At 44.5% G+C, this 23180-nt stretch overlaps 1 protein-coding gene across 1 annotated transcript in view; it reads left to right on the top strand.

Moving 5' to 3' along the window:
- The first annotated feature begins 288 nt into the window (after positions 1 to 288).
- Positions 289 to 23180, top strand: part of LOC139262451 (collagen alpha-1(XXIII) chain-like) — a 354416-nt gene continuing 331524 nt past the window's right edge. Inside the window, exon 1 of the mRNA XM_070877639.1 lies at positions 289 to 582. Coding sequence (XP_070733740.1) covers positions 289 to 582 — 294 coding nt within the window. The remainder of the gene's footprint in view (positions 583 to 23180) is intronic.

Below are 23180 nucleotides of genomic sequence, written 5' to 3'. Positions count from 1 at the left end.
AAGTCGTTTATTGTCGGGACTTGACTCACACTTTCTATCTGTTTAAAAAATACCCTGGATTTATTAATAAGCAAGGAGAATACAATCGTTAACAACGGCAGCCACACTAAAACAAAACACCGAGGCAACCGCGAGAACTTGGCATAAAGTGTCAGAAAACTTGATTTTGCAGAATTACGTCAATTTCTGATTGTTTTTCCACTAACGGAATTTGTTTAGTTTTGTCTGGTCGTGTTTTTTTTAACCTGAAAAACATTTGCCTTTGCACCTGGTGCTGAATTCTGAAGGATGGGAAAAAATGATCAGCCACTCAAGGTTGGCGGAAGTCAAAGGGAAATGGTACCCACATCAAATCCTATAATGTGTTTAAGGACACTGCCAACGGTGGTCAGCTTACTGTTATCAGTCACCTCTGTTGTGTTTTGTTTGTTGCTAAATGTTAAAACGTCCGTGTTGGAAGATAGAGTAAAGCTGTTGGAAAATCAAAAAGGAAGCATTTCAGTGCAAGCAATACGTGACATTTTTTGGAACGATGCAGGTTTACTACCTGTGCTACAGAAAAGAATCGACCAACTTCACGAGGTAAATGAGTATTTCTATTATATATGGAGTGACGAACTGACGGAATAGCAGATGTGTCTAATACCTGAGACTTAAGTATAACCCCTGTTCTATTTCTGCTTTAACGTTACTATTTTGCATATATGTATTTCCTTCTTCGCCATATCTGATGCTATCTTTACTATATTTACTCCAATTATAAATCTATTGCTTTTAAGTGAAACACGATATCTTTTACCCGTCGCTTTCTTTTAACTCTTGCAAATTGAAGAACACTTTCTGAGTTTGCCCTTGCAGTTGGTGATCTGATTAATTATAATTGTACAATACTGTTACAAGTATATTTGTACCCAACTCATACCATTACCTTCTTGTCTTATTATCTGGAAATAAGTATAGTTAAAACAAAATGTAACACTGAATACACAATAAATACACTGTGAATTTACTACGTCTTTACTACCTTGTCTTCCAATCCTATTAAAATATACTAAAGTTTTGTATAAACATTTTCCAAAGAATCATTGTTAGAGAGCACATGTTGGCATTTTACAGCAACTAGATAAGGATATATATCAGATAACATAGACAGTTGCTATCTTACAAAAATAAATTATTCTTTTTCCAGTTATTTGTTTACCATACTATTTGTACATAATAGACTCATTACTAAGGTCAGAGCATGCAGAGTCAGGGGACAAGTAGCAGAATGGATACAAAACAGAAAACAGAGTATGGGTTAAAGGTAGTTGCTCAGACTGGTGGAAGGTGGGAAGTGGTGTTCCACAGGCTGGAACCACTGCTGTTCACCATTTACACCACACTCGACCAGCTCCGTTGGGCGGGCCACATTTGTGTCGGCATGCGAACAGACTCCCAAAGCAAGCGCTCTACTCAGAACTACTACACGGCAAGCATGCCCCAGGTGGGCAGAGGAAACGTTCCAAGGACACCCTCAAAGCCTCCTTGATAAAGTGCAACATCCCCACCAACACCTGGGAGTCCCTGGCCAAAGACCGCCCTAAGTGGAGGAACAGCATCAGGGAGGGCGCTGAGCACCTCGAGTCTTGTTGCTAAGAGCATGCAGAAAACAAGCGCAGGCAGCAGAAGGAGCATGCGGCAAACCAGACTCCCCACCCACCCTTTCCTCCAATGAATGTCCCACCTGTGACAGAGACTGTAATTCCCGTATTGGACTGTATAGTCACCCGAGAACTCACTTTTGGAGGGGAACAAGTCTTCCTCAATTTCAAGCGACTGCCTATGATGATGATGGCATAAATGAATTGGACTTGGGAATTGAATGTACAATATCAACATTTGCAGATGACACCAAATTGAGGGTATAGTTAATATTGAGGAAGATTGCGACAAAATACAAGATGACTTTAATAAACTTGCAGAATGGCCATGTAAATGGCAAATGAATTTCAATATAGATAAGTGTGAAGTAATACATTTTGGTAGGAGAAACAAGGAGCAATCTACTCCTTGTAAAATAAGAGTCTAAATGGGGTAGAGGCGCACAGGGATCTCGGGGTACAGATACACAAATCATTAAAAGTAGCAATGCAGGTTAACAAAGCTATAAAAAAATGCAAACATTTTTTGTTAATTGCTAGAGGAATTTAATTCAAAAGCGAAGAAGTTATGTGAAACTTGTATAGAATCTTGGTTAGGTTACACTTAGATTACTGTTCTCAGTTCTGATTTCCATATTACAAAAAGGATATAGAGACACTGGAGAAGGTGTGAAAATGATTTACAAGGATGATACCAGAACTGAGAGGCTTTAAGTATCAGGAAAGATTGAACAATCTGAGGCTCTTTTCTCTAAAAAAGAGAAAGCTGAAAGGTGACATGATAGAGGTCTTTAAATTCTGAAGGGGTTCTATAGGATAGACATAGAGAAGATGTTTACACTTGTGGGGAGTCCAAAACTAGGGGCCATAAATACAAGATAGTCATTAATAAATCCAATAAAGTATTCAAGAAAAATTTCTTTACTCAGAGAGCAGTTAGAGTGTGGAACCTGCTACCACATGCTTGTCCAACATCCAGTTCTGGATGAGCAGAAATTTTCTGCAATTAAATAATGGGAAGGCCAAAGCCAATGTCTTCAGTCCATGCCACAACATTCATCCTGACCATCCCCTATTTTAATTGCTCCACCATTGGCGGTCGTGCCAATAAAGATATTGGATGTATTGGTTGTCATCTTCCAAAATTCTATTGATTCTAGAAAGGTTCCCGCGGATTGGAAGGTAGCAAATGTAACCCTGCTATTTAAGAAAGGAGGGAGAGAGAAAACAGGGAACTACAGACCAGTTCCACATTACGCTCCAAGTCATACACCATCCTGACTTAAAGTGTATCGCCGTTCCTTCATCGTCGCTGGGTCAAATTCCTGGAACTCCCTCCATAACAGTACTGTGGGAGTACCTTCACCTCATGGACTGCAGCGGTTCAAGAAGGCAGCTCACCACCATCTTCTCAAGGGCAATTAGGGATGGGCAATAAATGCTGGCTTTGCTAGCGACCCCCACATCCTATGATCAAATTTTTAAAAAAGTTAGCCTGACATCAGTAGCAGGGAAAATGCTAGAATCTATTATTACAGATGTGGTAACAGGGCACTTAGAAAATAATAATAGGATTGGGCAAAGTCAACACGGATTTATGAAAAGGAAATCATGTTTGACAAATCTGTTAAGAGTTTTTTGAGGTTGTAACTAGTAGAATAGATAAGGGGGACCAGTGGATGTGCTGTATTTGGATTTTCAGAAGGCATTCGATAAGGTGCCACACGAGGTTATTAAACAAAATTAGGGCTTGTGAGATTGGGGGTAATATATTTGCATGGATTGAGGATTTGTTAATGGACAGAAAACAGAGAGTAGGAATAAACAGGTCATTTTCGGGTTGGCAGACTGTAACTAGTGGGGTACCACAAGGATCAGTGCTTGGGCCCCAGCTATTCACAATCTATAGCAATGATTTGGATGAGGGGACCAAATGTAATATATCCAAGTTTGCTGATGATACAAAGCTAGGTGGGAATGTAAGTTGTGAGGAGGACGCAAAGAGACTTCAAGGGGATATCGACAGTCTAAGTGAGTGGGCAAGAACATGGCAAATGGAATATAATGTGGACAAATGTGAAGTTATCCACTTTGGTGGGAAAAAAATAGAAAAACAGTATTTTTTAAATTGTGAGAGATTTGGAAATGTTGGTGTTCAGAGGAACCTGGGTGCCCTTGTACACAAATCACTGAAAGTTAACATGCAGGTAAGCAAGCAATTAAGAAAGCAAATGGTATGTTGGCCTTTATTACAAGAGGATTTAAGTATAAGAGTAAAGATGTCTTACTACAATTATATAGGGCCCTGGTGAGACCGCACCTGAAGTATTGTGTACAGTTTTGGTCTCCTTACCAAAGGTAGGACATACTTGCCATAGAGGGAGTGCAACAACGGTTCACCAGACAGATTTCTAGGATGGGGGAATTGTCCTATGAGGAGAGATTGAGTAGATTAGGCCTCTTTTCTCTAGCGTTTCGAAGAATGAGAGGCGATCTCATTGAAACATATAAAATTCTTACAGGTGCTTGACAGGGTAGATGCAGGAAGGATGTTTCCCTTGGCTGGGGAGTCTAAAACCAGGGGTCACAGTCTCAGAACAAGGTGTCGGCCATCTAGGACTGAGATGTGGAGAAATTTCTTCACTCAGAGGGTTGAGTATATTCAAGACAGAGATCGATAGACTTTTGAATATTAAGGAAATCAAGGAATATGGGGATAGTACAGGAAAGTGGAGCTGAGGTAAGAAGATCAGCCATGATGTTAATGAATGGCAGAGCAGGCTCGAGGGGCCGAATGGCCTACTCCTGTTCTTATGCCTTCAGTTGCCAAGGCTCTAAGCTCTGAAATTCCCTCCCTATACCTCTCCCTGTCTCTAGCTCTTTTTCCTCCTTTATGACACTCCTTAAAACCTACCTCTTTGACCAAGCTCTGCCCTAATGTCTCCTTATATGGCTTGGTGTCAAATTTTGTTTGATAATGCTGCTGTGAAATGCTTTGGGACGTTTTACGGCATTGGACCTGTTTGGCCGAATGGCCTGTTTCTGTGCAGTAAATACTATGTATTACTAAGTAATACTATGTGATACACAAGTATTGGAAAGTATGTGTAAAAATCCCATTACTGTAGTCCGAATAATCTTGTTGTTAAAATATTACAGTTAATTCATACTATCACATTTTCTGGGCAATCACTTTTAGTTGATAGTTTCAGATGTTTCCTCCGTTAAAACAATTTGTTTGAAATTACTGCAGACTTGTATTTATAAAGTGAAGCAATTTTTTGGAATCAAATGTACTTAAAACCTCACAATGTACTCTAATTGACAGATGTATCCAATATACTCATTAGAGGCAGTTAGGTTGTTAATGAAATACATAACATTACATGGAATTATGGCAAGAGCTGGTCTGCTTTAAACGAGCAGAATTGAAACATAGAAACATAGAAACATAGAAAATAGGTGCAGGAGTAGGCCATTTGGCCCTTCGAGCCTGCACCACCATTCAATAAGATCATGGCTGATCATTCACCTCAGTACCCCTTTCCTGCTTTCTCTCCATATCCCTTGAGCCTTTTAGCCGTAAGAGCCATATCTAACTTTCTCTTGAATATATCTAACGAACTGGCATCAACAACTCTCTGCGGTAGAGAATTCCACAGGTTAACAACTCTCTGAGTGAAGAAGCTTCTCCTCATCTCGGTCCTAAATGGCTTACCCCTTATCCTTAGACTGTGACCCCTTGTTCTGGACTTCCCCAACATCGGGAACATTCTTCCTGCATCTAACCTGTCCAGTCCCGTCAGAATTTTATATGTTTCTATGAGATCCCCTCTCATTCTTCTAAACTCCAGTGAATACAGGCCTAGTCGATCCAGTCTCTCCTCATATGTCAGTCCTGCCATCCCGGGAATCAGTCTGGTGAACCTTTGCTGCACTCCCTCAATAGCAAGAACGTCCTTCCTCCGATTAGGAGACCAAAACTGAACACAATATTCCAGGTGAGGCCTCACCAAGGCCCTGTACAACTAAGTTAGACCTCCCTGCTCCTATACTCAAATCCCCCAGCTATGAAGGCCAACATGCCATTTGCCTTCTTCACCGCCTGCTGTACCTGAATGCCAACTTTCAATGACTGATGTACCATGACACCCAGGTCTCATTGCACCTCCCCTTTTCCTAATCTGCCACCATTCAGATAATATTCTGCCTTCATGTTTTTGCCACCAAAATGGATAACCTCACATTTATCCACATTATACTGCATCTGCCATGCATTTGCCCATTCACCTAACCTTATCAAGTCACCCTGCAGTCTCTTAGCATCCTTCTCACAGCTCACACCACCACCCAGCTTAGTGTCATCTGCAAATTTGGAGATATTACACCCAATTCCTTCATCTAAATCATTAATGTATATTGTAAAGAGCTGGGATCCCAGCACTGAGTCCTGCGGCACCCCACTAGTCACTGCCTGTCATTCTGAAAAGGACCCGTTTATCTCTACTCTGCTTCCTGTCTGCCAACCAGTTCTCTATCCACGTCAATACATTACCCCCAAAACCATGTGCTTTAATTTTGCACACTAATCTCTTGTGTGGGACCTTGTCAAAAGCCTTTTGAAAGTCCAAATACACCACATCCACTGGTTCTCCCTTGTCCACTCTACTAGTTACATCCTCAAAAAATTCTAGAAGATTTGTCAAGCCTGATTTCCCTTTCATAAATCCATGCTGACTTGGACCGATCCTGTCAATGCGTTCCAAATGCGCTGCTATTTCATCTTTAATAATTGATTCCAACATTTTCCCCACTACTGATGTCAGGCTAACTGATCTATAATTCCCCATTTTCTCTCCCTCCTTTTTTAAAAAGTGGTGTTACGTTAGCTACCCTCCAGTCCATAGGAACTGATCCAGAGTTGATAGACTGTTGGAATATGATCACCAATGCATCCACTATTTCTAGGGCCACTTCCTTAAGTACTCTGGGATGCAGACTATCAGACCCTGGGGATTTATCGGCCTTCAATCCCATCAATTTCCCTAACACAATTTCCTGACTAATAAGGATTTCCTTCAATTCCTCCTTCTCGCTAGACTCTCGGTCCCCTAGTATTTCTGGAAGCTTATTTGTGTCTTCCTTCGTAAAGACAGAACCAAAGTATTTGTTCAGTTGGTCTGCCATTTCTTGGTTCTCCATTATAAATTCACCTGATTCTGACTGCAAGGGACCTACATTTGTCTTCACTAAACTTTTTCTCTTCACATATCTATAGAAGCTTTTGCAGTCAGTTTTTATGTTCCCAGCAAGCTTCCTCTCATACTCTATTTTCCCCCTCCTAATTCAACCCTTTGTCCTCCTCTGCTGAATTCTAAATTTTTCCCACAACAATTGAACACACAATAGATGATATTTGCTGAGCATGATAATTATGGACTCAAACCCAGAAGTTTGTAAACTGACAATTTCTTATAGTAATGCCTCTCAAATCATAATTCAGCTTTCAAACCTGAGAATTTTAAACAATTTTAAACTTTGGGTACGTGAGTGTAAGATTTCATTTAAATAGCTGCATGAGCAATCTGCGTGAACCACTTCAGCTTAGAACATCACAGAGATCATTTCATTCTGTGCCAGCTGTGGCTTGGTGGGAAGCACTGTCACCTCTGAGTCAGAAGGTTGTGGGTTCATATCCCACTCCAGGGATTTGAGCACAAAAAAAATCTAGGTTGACACTCCAATGCAGTGCTGAGTGAGTGCTCCACTGTTGGAGGTGCCATCTTTTGGATGTGACATTAAACCTAGTCTGCTCTCTCAAGTGGGCACAAAAGATCCTATTGCACTATTTCAAAGAAAATCAGGGCAGTTATCCCAGTGTCCTGGCCAATATTTATCCCTCAATCATCATCACAAAAAAACAGATTATCTGGTCATCATCACATTGCTGTTTGTGGGAGCTTGCTGGTGTGCAAATTGGCTGTCGCATTTCCCACATTACAACAGTGACTACACTCCAAAGGTATTTCATTGGCTGGAAAACGCTTTGAGACGTCCGGTGGTGAAAGGCGCCATTTTAATCCAAGTCTTTATATGCGACTATGACAACAGGACTCCCCAGGTACAAAACAATAGATAGCTGATTATCAGGACACCACAAAGGTTCTTCTGCTCTCTGCCACAACACAAACATAATTACAACTGAAAAATAATGAAACTCATTTTGAAATTGTACCTTTGTTTACAAAAAAAGGCTGGCATCAAAAATTGTAGTCAGTGGGTTTGTGATGTCAAGCACTGGCAGAAAGCAGTTTTGATTGGTATGGAGAAAAGAGAGTTGGCACTGTTTAATGCCAAAGATAAAAAAAGTAACACTTCTATAAAATGAGTATGCAATATAAGTATAGGGCTGCGAAAAAATAAGCTGAACGCAGTCTCCCAAAATGAATGAGTATGTCAAATAATAAGGAAAGAAAAATGAGGTAATTATAAAATATAAAACATAATAGGAAAAGGAAATAAATATAAGAATTTGTTAAACAGGTCAGAAATGATATGTAAATAGAAAGATAAGTGTAGCAAAGGATGTTGAGCACAATACTAAACAAGTTCTAACACTAGTTAAAAAGTTGTTCAATAAGTTAGAAGTCTAAAGGTTATAAGTGACAGTGAAATTGAAGAGAATAAAATAAATGGTTGAAATATTAAATGAATGTTTACAGAAATATTCACTAAAGGGACTAAAACGAATTTGCTATCCAAATTTTGCAGTACACACTAAAGGATTAGGATATCAGCGAGCCAGAAATAATTAATAAGTTAGAAATCAAGACTTAAGAAATCGCCTAGGCCAGATGGTATATTTATAATAATAGTAATAATAATAACTTTTATTTATATAGCACCTTTAATGTAGTAAAATGCCCAAGACGCTTCATAACAGATAAATTTGACACTGAGCCACAGAAGAAGTTAAGGAAGATAATCAAAAGCTGTTTAAAGAAGTAGGTTTTAACGAGCGTCTTAAAGGAGGAAAGAGAGGTAGAGAGGCGTAGAGGTTTAGGGAGAGAGTTCCAGAGCTTAGTTAGGGCCCAGGCAGCTGAAGGCGTGGCCACTGATGGTTGAGCAGTTATAATGAGGAATGTTCAAGAGACCAGAATTTAAGGAGCGCAGACATCTTGTGGGATTGTGAGGCTGAAAAAGATTACAGAGATAGGGAGGGGGAAAATCCGTGGAGTGATTTGTAAACAAGGATGAGAATTTTGAAATCGAGGCGTTTATTTAGGAACATAGGAATTGCCAGACGAAAAAAGACCACAGTCTATCTATTTTGCTTTCTACCATCGATACAACTATGATGTTGTTGTTGACTAATCATAGTAATCAAACACAATCAGTTAATCTACAACAGACCCAGGCATGAGGTCAGAAAAAACATCAGGTCCAAAGTCACTCTTTCTGCTGCACTTACTATATGGTATATTTCAAATTACTCATATACTGTATCCCAAATATTGGGGGAAAAATTGCGGTTGGAGGCTTCCTTCGGACAAACGCCTCCAACCCAAAATTTTTTAACGAAAATACCTGGTGATCCCGGAGGAATGTAGGATTCTGGTCGGAGGCCTCCATTCGCTGTGCAGCGTACGGGAATCCCGCAAGTACGGAAATGCTGGAGTCACATGGGTCTGGACGACCAATCACTAGGTGGTATTCTCATTGCTAAAAATGTGAACTCCATTTTTACGAGTTCCCATTACTATCAATGAGAAAACCCTCCTAAAACACCGCAACACAGCATAATAAATTTAAAAAACACCTCACATATTTAAAATTAATTGAAATTAAATGTAATTAAATGTTTTAGAAAAAATATATATTTTTGTGAGATTTTTTTAATGTTTTTTAATAGGTTTACAAATAAACTTACCTTAATAGACAGGGTTTTTAATATAAAAATGAATGATTAAATTTAATTTTTATATATGTTTTAAAACTCTTACACTGGTAAAAGTAGGCTATGTGCCTGCTTTTACTAGGCATAAAAATTTGAAGGACATTCGCTGGGCATGAGTTGGACAAATAGCCCAATCTCTCCCGCGCGAATGTCCTTCTTGACAGATCGGAAAAGCTGGTTTTCGGCACATGCACATCGCGCCCCGAAAACTGGCTTTGGCGAGGCCGCAATTTTTGGCCCAATATTTTCTGAAAGAAAACTATCTATTTTGGATTTGACTATCAATACTATCTGCTTCTACCCTCTTCTGGGGGAGCCTGTTCCATAGATTGATCACTCGCTCATTGAAATAATGTATCTGCAGATTCATTTTGAATCTAGCCCCCTTCAAGCACTGGCTATGTCCTCTGATTCTACTGTTCTTTCATGGTCTACATTATTTAGTCTTTTTAGAATTGAGAAACAGCATTCATATCGCCATCTAGCCCCGGAGCAGGCTCGAGGGGCTAGATGGCCTATTCCTGTTCCTAATTCTTATGTATATCACCTCTCAATCTTTTTTCCAGTGAAAACAGAGCCAATATATGTAATCACTCCTCATAATTCAATACCTCTCCAACCCCTCAACCTGTTCCAGTGGATATTAAACACCCTATGACAATCTGAATAGCAAACTTATTGGTGTTATTCCTCCACTCAGCTATTTCTTGATGTCAGGTGGTCTGGCTGAAGTCTGGCATCTATGAAGGCGGGGACCTCGGGCGGACACTGAGAAGGACCAGCCACTCTACACTTTTGGTTGAAGATGGCTGCAAATGTTTCAGCCTTGTGTGTTATGCTCATATGATGCACTTCACCATTATTGAGTATGTACTTGGGTCTCCTTCCCTTAGTTGTTTAGTGTTCAACCCCTTTCACGACTGGATGTGGCAGAGTTGCAGAGCTTTGATCTGATCTGTTGGTTATGGGATCACTTAGCTCTGTTTATAGCATGCAGCTTTTGCTGTTTAACATGCATGTAGTCCTGTGTTGTAACTCCACCAAGTTAGCAACTCATTTTCAGGTACGCTTGGTGCGCCTGTATACTCTTTTACACTCCTCATGGTCATCTAACTTGATGGTGGTGGAGGAGTGAGGGAGGAAGAATGAGGTGACAGATTGTGGTGGTATATAATTCTGCTGCTGCTGATGCCCCACAGCACCTCATGGATGCCCATTTTTGAGCTGCTGGATCTGTTCTTAATCTTAATTAGCATAGTGTTAGTGCCACACGACACAATGGAAGGTGTCCCCAATGTGAAGACAGGACTTGGTCTCCACAAGGGCTATGCAGCAGTCACTCCTACCATTGCTGTCAGGGCCAGATGGATCTGCATCTAGTAGATCGGTGAGGACGAGATTAAGTAGGTTATTCTCTCACCACCTGTCACAAGCCTAGTCTGCAGCTATGTCTTTCAGAAATCGGCCAGCTCGGTAAGTAGTGCTGCTACTCTTGGTGATGGACATTGAAGCCCCCATCCAGAATATATTCGATGCCCTTGTTACCCTCACTTCATCCTCTGAGTGGTGTTTAACATGGAGGAGTACTGAATCATCAGCTAAGGGGGGGGGGGGGCAGTTGTATGTGGTAATGAGCAGGACGTCTCCTTGCCCATGTTTAACAGAAGCCTTAAGACTTTATGGGGTACAAAATCAATGCTGAGGATGCCCGGGGATTTGACTGCTCTCCACTGTGCCCTCACCCCTGATTGGTCTATCCTGCAGGTGGGAGTCTTGGTTCGCTAATAGGTATGATTCTGTGAATAAGACAATGTCAGGCTGATGAAGTGATTTCATTTTGAAAAGAAGACTTTTTTGATGCTGTTCATTTTTGTTGCCAATTTTCTCTCATCACTTCTGAAACCACTAACCTAAGGTATGGTTTCACAAGCGCAAACAGTCCTCTGTATCTCATTCAATGGGCACATTTTTGGGAGAGTCTAGATAGTGTGACTGCAGGGTGCACTGCAGCTAAGCCCAATCATATCGTTCCCTGGCATACCCATATACATGAACGTTCCAGTAGGAGTCACTAGAAAGGGATCAGATTTGGAATCCTAACTTGTTTTCTCCTTCCTCAGCCTGGGTACTGTTATATATGTAAACTTGTATATACACAAGAGGGCTCATCCACTGGAGTCCCAAGGGATCCCATAATCCCTTGGGAGCACAGGTATTTAAAGAGGCCTCACAGGCTGGAGAGGCACTCTGGAGACCTGCAATAAAAGACTAAGATCACACTTTACTTTGAGCTCACAGTGTTCAGTCTGACTCTTTCTCCATACATAAAAACTGGTGACGAGATACAGATAGTGAACCCAAAGATGCAGAGAACAGTGGGCATCCTGGAGAAATTTTCGGAGGGAGATGATTGGGAAACCTTTGTGGAGCGACTCGACCAATACTCCGTGGCCAACGAGCTGGATGGAGAAGAGAGCGCTGCCAAACGTAGAGCGATCCTCCTCACTGTCTGCGGGGCACCAACGTACGGCCTCATGAAAAATCTGGTTACTCCAGTGAAACCCATGGAGAAATCATACGATGATTTGTGTACACTGGTCCGGGAGCATTTGAACCCGAAGGAAAGTGTTCTGATGGCGAGGTACCGGTTCTACACCTACAAAAATTCTGAAGGCCAGGAAGTGGTGAGTTAAGTCGCCGAGATAAGACGCCTTGCAGGACATTGCAATTTTGAAGGACATTTGGAGCACATGCTCAGAGAGTTTTTCATACTTGGCATTGGCCACAAAACCATACTTCGCAAACTTTTGACTGTAGAGACCCCAACTTGAGTAAGGCCATAGCCCAGGCATTCATTGCCACCAGTGACAATACGAAGCAAATCTCTCAGCACACAAGTGCTGCTACAATTACTGTGACCAAAGTGATGTTGTTTTCAAATCGCAACATACAGGGCAGGTCACACATACCTGCAGCTGCACATCCGCAGATGTCTCAGAGTCCACCATCAAGGGTGATGAATGCAAGGCCATTAACACCTTATTGGCGCTGCGGGAGTGATCATCGTTTCCATTCATGTCGCTTCAAAGGATACGTTTGCAAGGGCTGTGGAACAATGGGACACCTCCAACATATGTGCAGGCGAACTGCAAATCCTGTTAATCCTGCAAACCACCATGTTGCAGAGGAGGACAGATCCACGGCGGATCATGATGAACCAGAACCTCAGACTGAGGAGGCAGAGGTACATGGGATGCACACATTCACCAAAAATGTCCCCCGATAATGCTGAATGTGGAACTAAATGGACTCCTAGTATCAATGGAGCTGGACACGGCGCGAGCCAGTCCATCATGAGCAAAAAGACTTTCGAAAAATTGTGGTGCAGCAAGGCCTCTAGGCCAGTCTTAACTCCAATTCGCACAAAACTAAAAACTTACAAAAAGGAACTGATTTCAGTAATCGGCAGTACTACTGTAAAGGTCTCCTACGATGGAGCAGTGCACAAACTACCACTCTGGGTGGTACTGGGTGATGGTCCAACCCTGCTCAGCAGGAGCTGGCTGGGAAAGATATGCTGGAACTGGGATGACATCCGAGCACTATCGCCCGCTGACGACACTTCGTGTGCCCAGGTCTTAAGTTCCTTTCGTTGTTCGAACCAGGCATTGGGAAATTCCAAGGAGCAAAAGTGCAGATCCACCTGATCCCGGGGACGCGACCCATTCATCACAAGGCGAGAGCAGTACCGTACATGATGAGAGAAAGGGTAGAGATCGAGCTAGACCAGTTGCAAAGAGAGGGCATCATTTCACCGATCGAATTCAATGAGTTGGGGCCAGTCTGATTGTCCCAGTTCTCAAGGGAGACGGCACCGTCAGATTCTGTGGCTATTACAAAGTAACTATCAATCATTTCTCCCTGCAGGACCAATACCTACTACCAAAGGCCGATGACCTCTTTGCAATGCAGGTGGGAGGAAAGACGTTCACGAAGCTGGATTTGACTTCAGCCTACCTGATGCAGGAGCTGGAGGAATCATCGAAGGGCCTCACCTGCATCAACATGCACAAAGGTCTCTTCATTTATAACAGATGCCCGTTTGGAATTCGATCAGCGGCGGCGATATCCCAGAGAAACATGGAAAGCATACTGAAGTTGATCCAGTGCACCGTAGTCTTTCAGGCCGACATCATGGCTACAGGTTGGGACATAGTCGAGCATTTGCAGAACCTGGAGGAGGTTCTTAGACGACTCAACCGCATGGGACTCAGGTTAAAACGCTTGAAGTGCATTTTCCTGGTGCCTGAAGTGGAGTTCCTGAGGAGGAGGATCATGGGGGATGGCTTTAGGCCCACCAATTCGAAGACTGAGGCAATCGAGAATGCACTGAGGCCACAGAACATGTCGGAGCTGCAGTCATTTCTAAGACTCCTGAACTACTTTGGTAACTTCTTACCGGGTCTTAGCACACTGCTAGAACCACTGCACGCCTTACTGCGAAAAGGAGACGAATGGGTTTGGGGCAAAAGCCAAGAAAATGCCTTTGTAAAAGCTAGAAAATTGTTATGCTCGAACAAATTGCTTGTGTTGTATGATCCATGTAAGCGTTTGGTACTAGCATGTGATGCGTCGTCATATGGCGTTGGGTGTGTATTGCAACAAGCTAATGATTTTGGGAAATTGCAACCAGTTGCATATGCATCCAGGAGTCTGTCCAAGGCTGAGAGAGCCTACAGCATGACTGAAAAAGAAGCGTTAGCGTGTGTCTATGGGGTAAAGAAAATGCATCAATACCTGTTTGGGCTAAAATTTGAATTGGAAACTGACCATAAGCCACTTATATCCCTGTTTTCCAAGAGTAAGGGGATAAATACTAATGCATCGGCCTGCATTCAGAGATGGGCGCTCACATTGTCCGCATACAACTATGCCATCCGCCACAGGCCAGGCACAGAAAACTGTGGTGGAAATGCCGCAGCCCGTAGGTTTAGTCATGGTTATTGAAGCATTTGAGAGTGAGCAATCACCCGTCACAGCCCAACAGCTTAGAACCTGGACGAGCCAGGACCTCTTACTGTCCCTAGTCAAAAACTGTGTGCTTCACGGGAGCTGGTCCAGTGTCCCAGTGGAAATGCAAGAAGAGATAAAGCCGTTCCAATGGCACAAAGGTGAAATGTCTATACAGGCAGACTGGCTTCTGTGGGGCAATCGAGTAGTGGTACCCAAGAAGGGCAGCGACACCTTCATCAGTGACCTCCACAGCACCCACCCAGGCATCGTAATGATGAAAGCGATAGCCAGATCCCACGTGTGGTGGCCCGGTATCAATGCGCACTTAGAGTCCTGCGTGCACAGATGTAACACATGCTCGCAGTTAAGTAATGCACCCAGGGAGGCGCCGCTAAGTTTATGGTCTTGGCCCTCCAAACCATGGTCTAGGGTCCATGTCGATTATGCAGGCTCATCCTTGGGTAAAATGATCCTTGTGGTTGGAGACGCGTACTCCAAATGGATTGAATGTGATATAATCTCGGCAAGCATGTCCGCTGCCACCACTGAAAGCCTGCGGGCCATGTTTGCCACGCACGGGCTTCCTGTTGTCCTGGTGAGCGACAACGGGCCATGATTTACCAGTGCCGAGTTCAAAGAATTCATGACCCGCAACGGGATCAAACATGTCACATCTGCCCCATTTAAACCAGCATCCAATGGTCAGGCAGAGAGAGCAGTGCAAACCATCAAGCAGGGCTTGAAGAGGGTAACGGAAGGCTCACTGCAGACTCGCCTATCCCGAGTCCTGCTTCGCTACCGCATGAGACCCCACTCGCTCACTGGGATCCCACCTGCTGAACTGTTCATGAAAAGGGCACTTAAGACAAGGCTCTCGTTAGTTCACCCTGATCTACATGAACAGGTAGAGAGCAGGCGGCTTCAACAAAGTACATAACATGATAGCACAAATGTGTCACGCGAGGTTGAAGTCAATGATCCTGTATTTGTATTGAATTATGGACAAGGTCCCAAATGGCTTCCCGGCACTGTCATGGCCAAAGGGGGAAGCAGGGTGTTTCGGGTCAAACTTTCAAATGGACTCATTCACCGGAAACACTTGGACCAAATCAAACTCAGATTCACGGACTACCCTGAGCAACCCACTTTGGACCCTATCTTCTTTGACCCCCCAACACACACACCAATTGCAACCGACACCACGGTTGACCACGAAGCAGAAGTCATCATCCACAGTGGCCCAGCTGGCAGCCCAGCAAGGCCATCTGCACAGCAGCCCAGTGAGGGCCCAACAGATGATTCACTAATACCAGCATTTGCCCCGAGACGATCAACCAGGGCAAGAAGGACCCCAGATCATCTCACCTTTAAATAGTTACACTGTTGACTTGCGGGGGGGGGGGGGGTGGTGGGAGAGTGTTGTTATATATGTAAACTTGTATGTACTCTGTACAGCCACCAGAGGGCTCATCCACTGGAGTCCCAAGGGATCCCATAATCCTTTGGGAGCACGGGTATTTAAGGAGGCCTCACAGGTTGGAGAGGTAGTCTGGAGACCTGCAATAAAAGACTAAGGTTACACTTTACTTTGAGCTCACAGTATTCAGTCTGACTCTTTCTTTATACATAACAGGTACTAACAACAAGTTTAAGCCCTGACTGCTACCCTGAGTGAGATCAGCTAACACAGCACAGACAGGGATTGATTTAAGATCTTGTGGTCTGCATATTCAGTATCACTCTGGACATTGCATGCACTCAGAAAGGAATCAGCCAGGTTGCAATGAATGGAATTCCTATAATAGCGAAACAAAAAGGCAGATGAAAATTCTGTTCAGCAACAAAAAATGACGGGGGAAGAATGTGGTTCAAAAATGTAATGTCGATATTACAATATTATATTTCTTTTTCCTCCACCCTTCTACCTGTTTCGGTACTTGGAGTAACAATGAAACAGAACAGCCTGTCCTGTTCCTTTGTGGTACTACTGCATGGGGTCGAAACTGCATATCGCCCGGTTTGGGGGCGGTAACCTTGGTGAGGCAGGACATCCTGCGCCCGGCGCACAAGTCCTGCCCCGGCAGCGAAATTTGGGTTATCACCCGCCCCCGAGAGGAAGTGGAGCACCCGACATTGCGCTCCACTTCTTCTTGGGGGCAGTACTGGGGCAGTAAGCTTGCGAATGTTGCAGCACTACACGTAGCGTTGGCGCGTGCACGCTGTGAGCTCTGCAGTGGGGCGAGGGGCCTCCACTAGGCCATTGGAGATGCGGTGTGCCGTAGACCGGCATAGACGCGGAGTGGCAGGTTGCACCATGGACCCCGTAAAAAAAATAACGGAAGGCCAGATCAGTAAGTTGGCCGAGAGGACAAAATAGCGGCATGCACCTCCCCTTTAAATTTCGCCTGCGAATGAGTACGATCCGGTTCATGATGCGTAAGGCTGGCACTGACAACGTCCGCGGCGGCGTCACAGGGCGCTGCCCAATTTCCACCGTGGGTTAAAAATGGGCACTGCGCATAGCGATGATGGAGGCACAGCAGCCCAGGGCGCTACTGGCAGGAGCGGTTCGCTACCGGTTTTACACCTCCGCTAACTCCCGTGAAACTTTGCGGGAGCTGATAGCGACCCCCCCAACCACCCCCACTAATGGGAGTCACAATCCATACAAATTTCTTCCCCCATGTGACTAAACTGAGCAAGAGACAAATGTTCCCTGGATTCTGGAAAGGTCCCAGCGGATTAGAAAACTGCAAATGTAATGCCCCTATTTAAAAAAGGAGACAGACAGAAAGCAGGAAACTATAAACCAGTTAGCCTAACATCTGTCGTTGGGAAAATGCTGGAGTCCATTATTAAGGAAGCAGTAGCAGGACATTTGGAAAAGCATAATTTAATCAAGCAGAGTTAGCATGGTTTTATGAAAAGGAAATCATGTTTGACAAATTTACTGAAGTTCTTTGAGGATGTATCAAGCAGGGTGGATAAAGGGGAACCAGTGGATGTGGTGTATTTGGATTTCCAGAAGGCATTCGATAAGGTACCACATAAAAGGTTATTGCACAAGATACAAGTTCAAGGGGTTGGGGGTAATATATTAGCATGGATAGAAGATTGGCTAACTAACAGAAAACAGTGAGTCGGGTCATTTTCTGTAAACGGTAACTAGTGGGGTGCCGCAGGGATTTGTGCTGGGGCCTCAACTATTTGCAATCTATATTAATGACTTGGATGAAGGGACTGAGTGTAATGTAGCCAAGTTTGCTGATGATACAAAGATGAGTGGGAAAGCAAGTTGCAAGGAGGACACAAAGAATCTGCAAACGGATATAGACAGACTAAGTAAGTGGGCAAACATTTGGCAGATGGAGTATAATGTGGGAAAGTGTGAGGTTATCCACTTTGGCAGGAAAAATAAAAGAGCTAATTATTATTTAAATGGAGAGAGATTACAAAATGCTGCAGTACAGAGGGAGCTGGGGGGCCTTGTGCATGAAATACAAAAAGTTAGTATGCAGACACAGCAAGTAATCAGGAAGGCAAATGGAATGTTGGCCTTTATTGCAAGGGGGATAAAGTATAAAAGCAGAGAAGTCCTGCTACAACTGTACAGGGTATTGGTGAGACCACACCTAGAGTACTGCATACAGTTTTGGTCTCCTTATTTAAAGAGGGATACACTTGTATTGGAGGCAGTTCAGAGAAGGTTCACTCGGTTGATTGCTGAGATAGGATTGACTTATGAAGAAAGGTTGAGTAGGTTGGGCCTATACTTATTAGAGTTTAGAAGAATGAGAGGGGATCTTATTGAAACATATAAGATACTGAGGGGGGCTTGATTAGGTAGATGCAGAGAGGATATTTCCACTCGTGGGGAATCTAGAACTAGGGGGCATAGTTTAAGAATAAGGGATTGCCCATTTAGAACCGAGATGAGGAGGAATTTCTTCTCTCAGAGGATCGTAAATCTGTGGAATTCTCTGCCCCAGAGAGCTGTGGAGGCTGGGCCATTGAATATATTTATGATGGAGATAGACAGATTTTTGAAAGGTACGGGAGTGAAGGGAGCGGGGAGGGAAGTGGAGCTGAGCCCAAGATCAAATCAGCCATGATCTTATAGAATGGCTGAGCAGGCTCGAGGGGCCGAATGGCCTACTCCTGCTTCTATGTTCCTATGTGAGGGCAAAAGATTCTTGCCTTATTTGATAAATGTGGAAACAACAAATTTTTTCTGCATCTTCCTTGTCCTTTACAAAACCTCTTATTGGGAAGATAAGGCTCAGTGGGTAAATATGCTACGTGGATGATATTCAGTTCAACAAATTGGTAAAGTTACAGATTCCATCCCTCACCTGTTCCAAATTACCTGATTTCAGCCAGGAATAAAATGAAGAATATCTGGTTGCAAATTGCTATAATCAGGTCACCACCCCTCCCACAGCACCGAAATGGCTCTAACTAAAGTCACAAATGACGTTCTTTCTGACTGACTATGGTACATTATCCTACTTTATCCTCCTCAACCTCTCTGCAGCCTCTCCTCTGTTGGCCATCTCAGTGGGACTGCCGTCTCTTGAATCATAGCCAGGGGATCTCCAGGAATCGCTTCTCTTCCCACCCATGCACCGTCCAGAGTCCCTCAAAGATCTATCTTTGGTCCTCCTCTTCTTTATTTACACCTCTCCTGACTCCTCCACTACCTTAGGTTTTCAGGCTGCTTCTTCCACATTTAGTCTCGGAATAGCTGCAGTTAAAGATTAGAAAGCCACCATGTTTGGCTTCTGCCACAAACTTCATCCTTTCCTAATTGCTGTCTTAGACTGAATCAGGCTGTTCTTTTTGACCCCGAGCTGCGCTTCTGACTCAAATCTTCTCCATCATAAAGACCGCTTAGTAAAATTCCTTGCCTCTCCTCCTACCTGAACCCAATTGCTGCTGAAATCCTCACCCATGCCTGTGTCAGCTCTACACTCCACTCTTCCAATTTTTCTGTAGCCAGCCTTCCATCCTCTAACCACTTGAACTCATCCAGGATGTTATATATGCAGACTATAGATATATTCTCTGTGTGGTCACTGTATAGTTGCATAAGATGGCGACTTGTTTACTTGATGTACTATCAATAAGGTATACACTGTGTATATACATGCTGCCACCACTGGAGGGTGCAACTGGCGGAAACCGGGGTTTCCTGCCCTGGTGGCAGGGGCTGTATAAAAGGGGAGCCACCATGCAGCTGCCTCACTCTGGAGTTACGAATAAAGGATCAAGGTCACTACAGTTTGAGTACAACACATTGCCTCGTGGAGTCATTCACAAGTACATTACAGACATAATAACTGGCGACGAGAATACGGACTTTCACGCGATTATGGCTACCTTTGGCACTCTAAAAGACTTTGCAGAGGGTGATGATTGGGATGCTTTCATGGAAAGGCTTGAGCTATATTTCGTGGCAAACGACCTGGCAAGGGAGATGGACGCACCGGCGGAGAAACGCAAGGCTATACTGCTGACGAGTTGTGGGCCCGAGGTCTACCGCCTCATCAGGGACTTGCTTGCACCCATGAAGGCTAAGGATCAGACATACGATGAGCTGACTGAACTAGTTCGCGACCAACTAAAACCAAAAGAGAGCAGCCTCACGGTCAGGCACAGATTCTACACTCACCGCAGACCTGAGAGCCAGGGTATTGCAAAATATGCTGCCGACCTCAGGAGATTGCAGCACTGTGTGATTTCGGCATGCACCTCAACGAAGCATTGCGAGACATCTTCGTTATAGGAATTGTCCACGAGGGCCTCCTTCACAAGCTATTATCTGCTGACACCACAGTCAACCTGCAGAAGGCCATCAGCATCAGTCAGGCGTACGTGACCTCGACCTGCAGCACCAAGCAAATTATTCATCCTGTGGGCTCAAACCTGGCAAGTACTGTACACAGAATGGTGCCTTTCACAGGCAAGACTGTAGAAAGTGGCTCTGCTCAGGGCAGAGAGCACAGACCTCAGAGTTCCAGAACTCAGGGGTGCTAATCGAGTAGCACCATGCTGGCGTTGTGGAGGAAATCATAGGGCTCACCAGTGTCGGTTTGCTGAGTACGTATGCAAAGCCTGTAACACGAAGGGCCACCTTCAGCGTATGTGTAAAAGAAATGCAACTCACTGTCTAGCAGAGGAGTCGGTAGATGACTTTGAATCCAGCGGGGAGTATGATGATTTGGCCAGAGAGGCAGCTCAGCCCCAAGAAGAAGTGTATGGAGTGTATACCTGCACCACCGATTGTCCTCCAGTGAAGATGGAAGTCGAGATAAATGGCGTTCCAGTCTTCATGGAAGTGGACACAGGAGCAAGCCAGTCAATGATGAGCCAGGATGCCTTTGAGAGGCTATGGAACAAAAAACTACCCGAGCTGGTTTCAGTACAGGAAAAGTTGCGCACCGACACCAAGGAGCTGATCCCAGTCCTTGGTAGTGTGAATGTTAGTGTAATCCATAATGGCGTGGTGCACAAGTTACCTCTGTGGATTGTTGCAGGTGATGGTCCAACGCTATTTGGAAGAAGGTGGATGAGGAAGATCCAATGGAAATGGGAAGACCTCTTCACTCCAGCAATTAATGTCCCCTGTGCTCAGAGGCAGAGCAAAACCTCACCTTCGCTTGGGCCAGGCACCAGAGAACAGACCAGCACAGCACCTGAGGCACAGTTCAACCATCACGGCTGCGTGGCAATGATCCGACCGGAACGACCTAAAAGTACCTTCCCGGCTCCAGTGGCAGGACTCCTGGGGAGGAAGATCGAATTCACAGGCACTCTTCCAGCATTTGTGGCAGAATCACAGGAGAGAAGGATCAAAGCAGTCGACCTCAAGGATAGAGGCAAGATGGCGTCCCTGCTGCAGCAAAATGCAGCATGGTGGAAAAAAAAAGATGGCCGCGGCCAGACCACAAGGTGCAATGCTGAGGGACCAACACGTGGTGTCTAACAAAGGATTTGATTGGGGTAAAGCCAGCAGGGTTCTCTTAAAGGAGACCTGCAACCAAATGAACTTAAAGAGACATTGTATGCATGGCAATCAATGTAATGAACTGATTAAGAATGTAAAGAACAAAATGTTGTTGCGAGATGTCGGGAATAGTCCCCAAAAGTAGCAAGCGTGCGAATTCGGGAGGGTAAAGGCACGGATCCTGATACCCTGCACCAGGTCTATCCCACGCTGCAAGCAACCAATAGCACTATTCGCCACGGACCTGGAAACGAAAACGGCGCCAAAACGCACAGCCGACTGCCGTTGCCCGCCATCCGGGTGGAGACGGCGCAGCCTCGAGACCCAGGCACTACCTCGGCCATGTCCGGGAGCGAAAGGTCAGAACCAATGAGCTCCCCAACCGGAACCTGGAACAGCCAGGTTCCCAACACCATTAGAGAGTAGGCAGAAGATTCTGCAGCCCTCAAAGGAGGACAGGGAGGCCACACACATCTATGGCTCTGCTCACCACTAGGCAACAGCAAAGGCCCTGAGTCCTGGCAAGGTGAGCAAACCAAGCCCACCCCGCTAGCAGGGGGCACAGCACCGCCATCAGACGACTAGGATCCTGTCCAGTTGCTCTGGAACTAGCGTCCTCGCATACCTGTACTGCTACCTCAGTACTGACTGTGACTGAACCATGAATGCAATCTACCCAATCCTGCCGCACGACCTTAAAACATAACGAATGTAAGGCACTGAACCAAGGTGTCACGATACAAACTGTAAAAAAAAATTTTTTTCTTCCTTTCTTCGTACTTGCACTGTGTCTGATCCTGTATATTAATGTAATGGGCCAGCTGCATGATCTCACTGTGCGGGACGGGGGGGGAAATTGGATGTATGTAGCCATGGACACACACATGGATCACACCCAGAAGCCATTGGAACCTCCAATGCATCTTCCAACCATCCAAACTGGTAACCACTACCCAACGTTGTGGCAAAAGGACTTGGGGGTTAAAAGGGAGAGAGCCAAGCCAAAGCACAGCCAAGGTGCATGGGCTATTGGCACTTAAGTCTGGGGAGAGCTAAGCCAGAGCACATAGTGCAAAGATAATTAGCACAAAGGACTTGGGGGAGAGTGATGTTATATATGCAGACTATAGATATATTCTCTGTGTAGTCACTGTATAGTTGCATAAGATGGAGACTTGTTTACCTGATGTACTATCAGTAAGGTTCACACTGTGTATATACATGCTGGCACCACTAGAGGGTGCAACTGGTGGAGACCGGGGTTTCCTGCTCTGGTGGCAGGGGCTGTCTAAAAGGGGAGCCACCATGCGGCTGCCTCACTCTGGAGTTACGAATAAAGGACCAAGGTCACTGCAGTTTGAGTACAACACATTGCCTCGTGGAGCCATTCATAAGTACATTACAGACATAATACAGAACTCCTACATATATCCTAACCCATACCAAGTCCTGCTCATCCATCACCCTTGTTTCCTTGGATCTACATTGCTCCAGAACCCCCAGCGCCTAAAATTAAAAATTCTCATCTTTGTGTTTGAATCTCTCCATGGCCTCACCTTAC

This window comes from Pristiophorus japonicus, chromosome 4 (genome assembly GCF_044704955.1).
Source record: "Pristiophorus japonicus isolate sPriJap1 chromosome 4, sPriJap1.hap1, whole genome shotgun sequence".
Lineage (NCBI taxonomy): Eukaryota > Metazoa > Chordata > Chondrichthyes > Pristiophoridae > Pristiophorus > Pristiophorus japonicus.
Note: the sequence above shows the minus strand (reverse complement) of the source record. Positions and strands in the feature narration are given on the sequence as shown.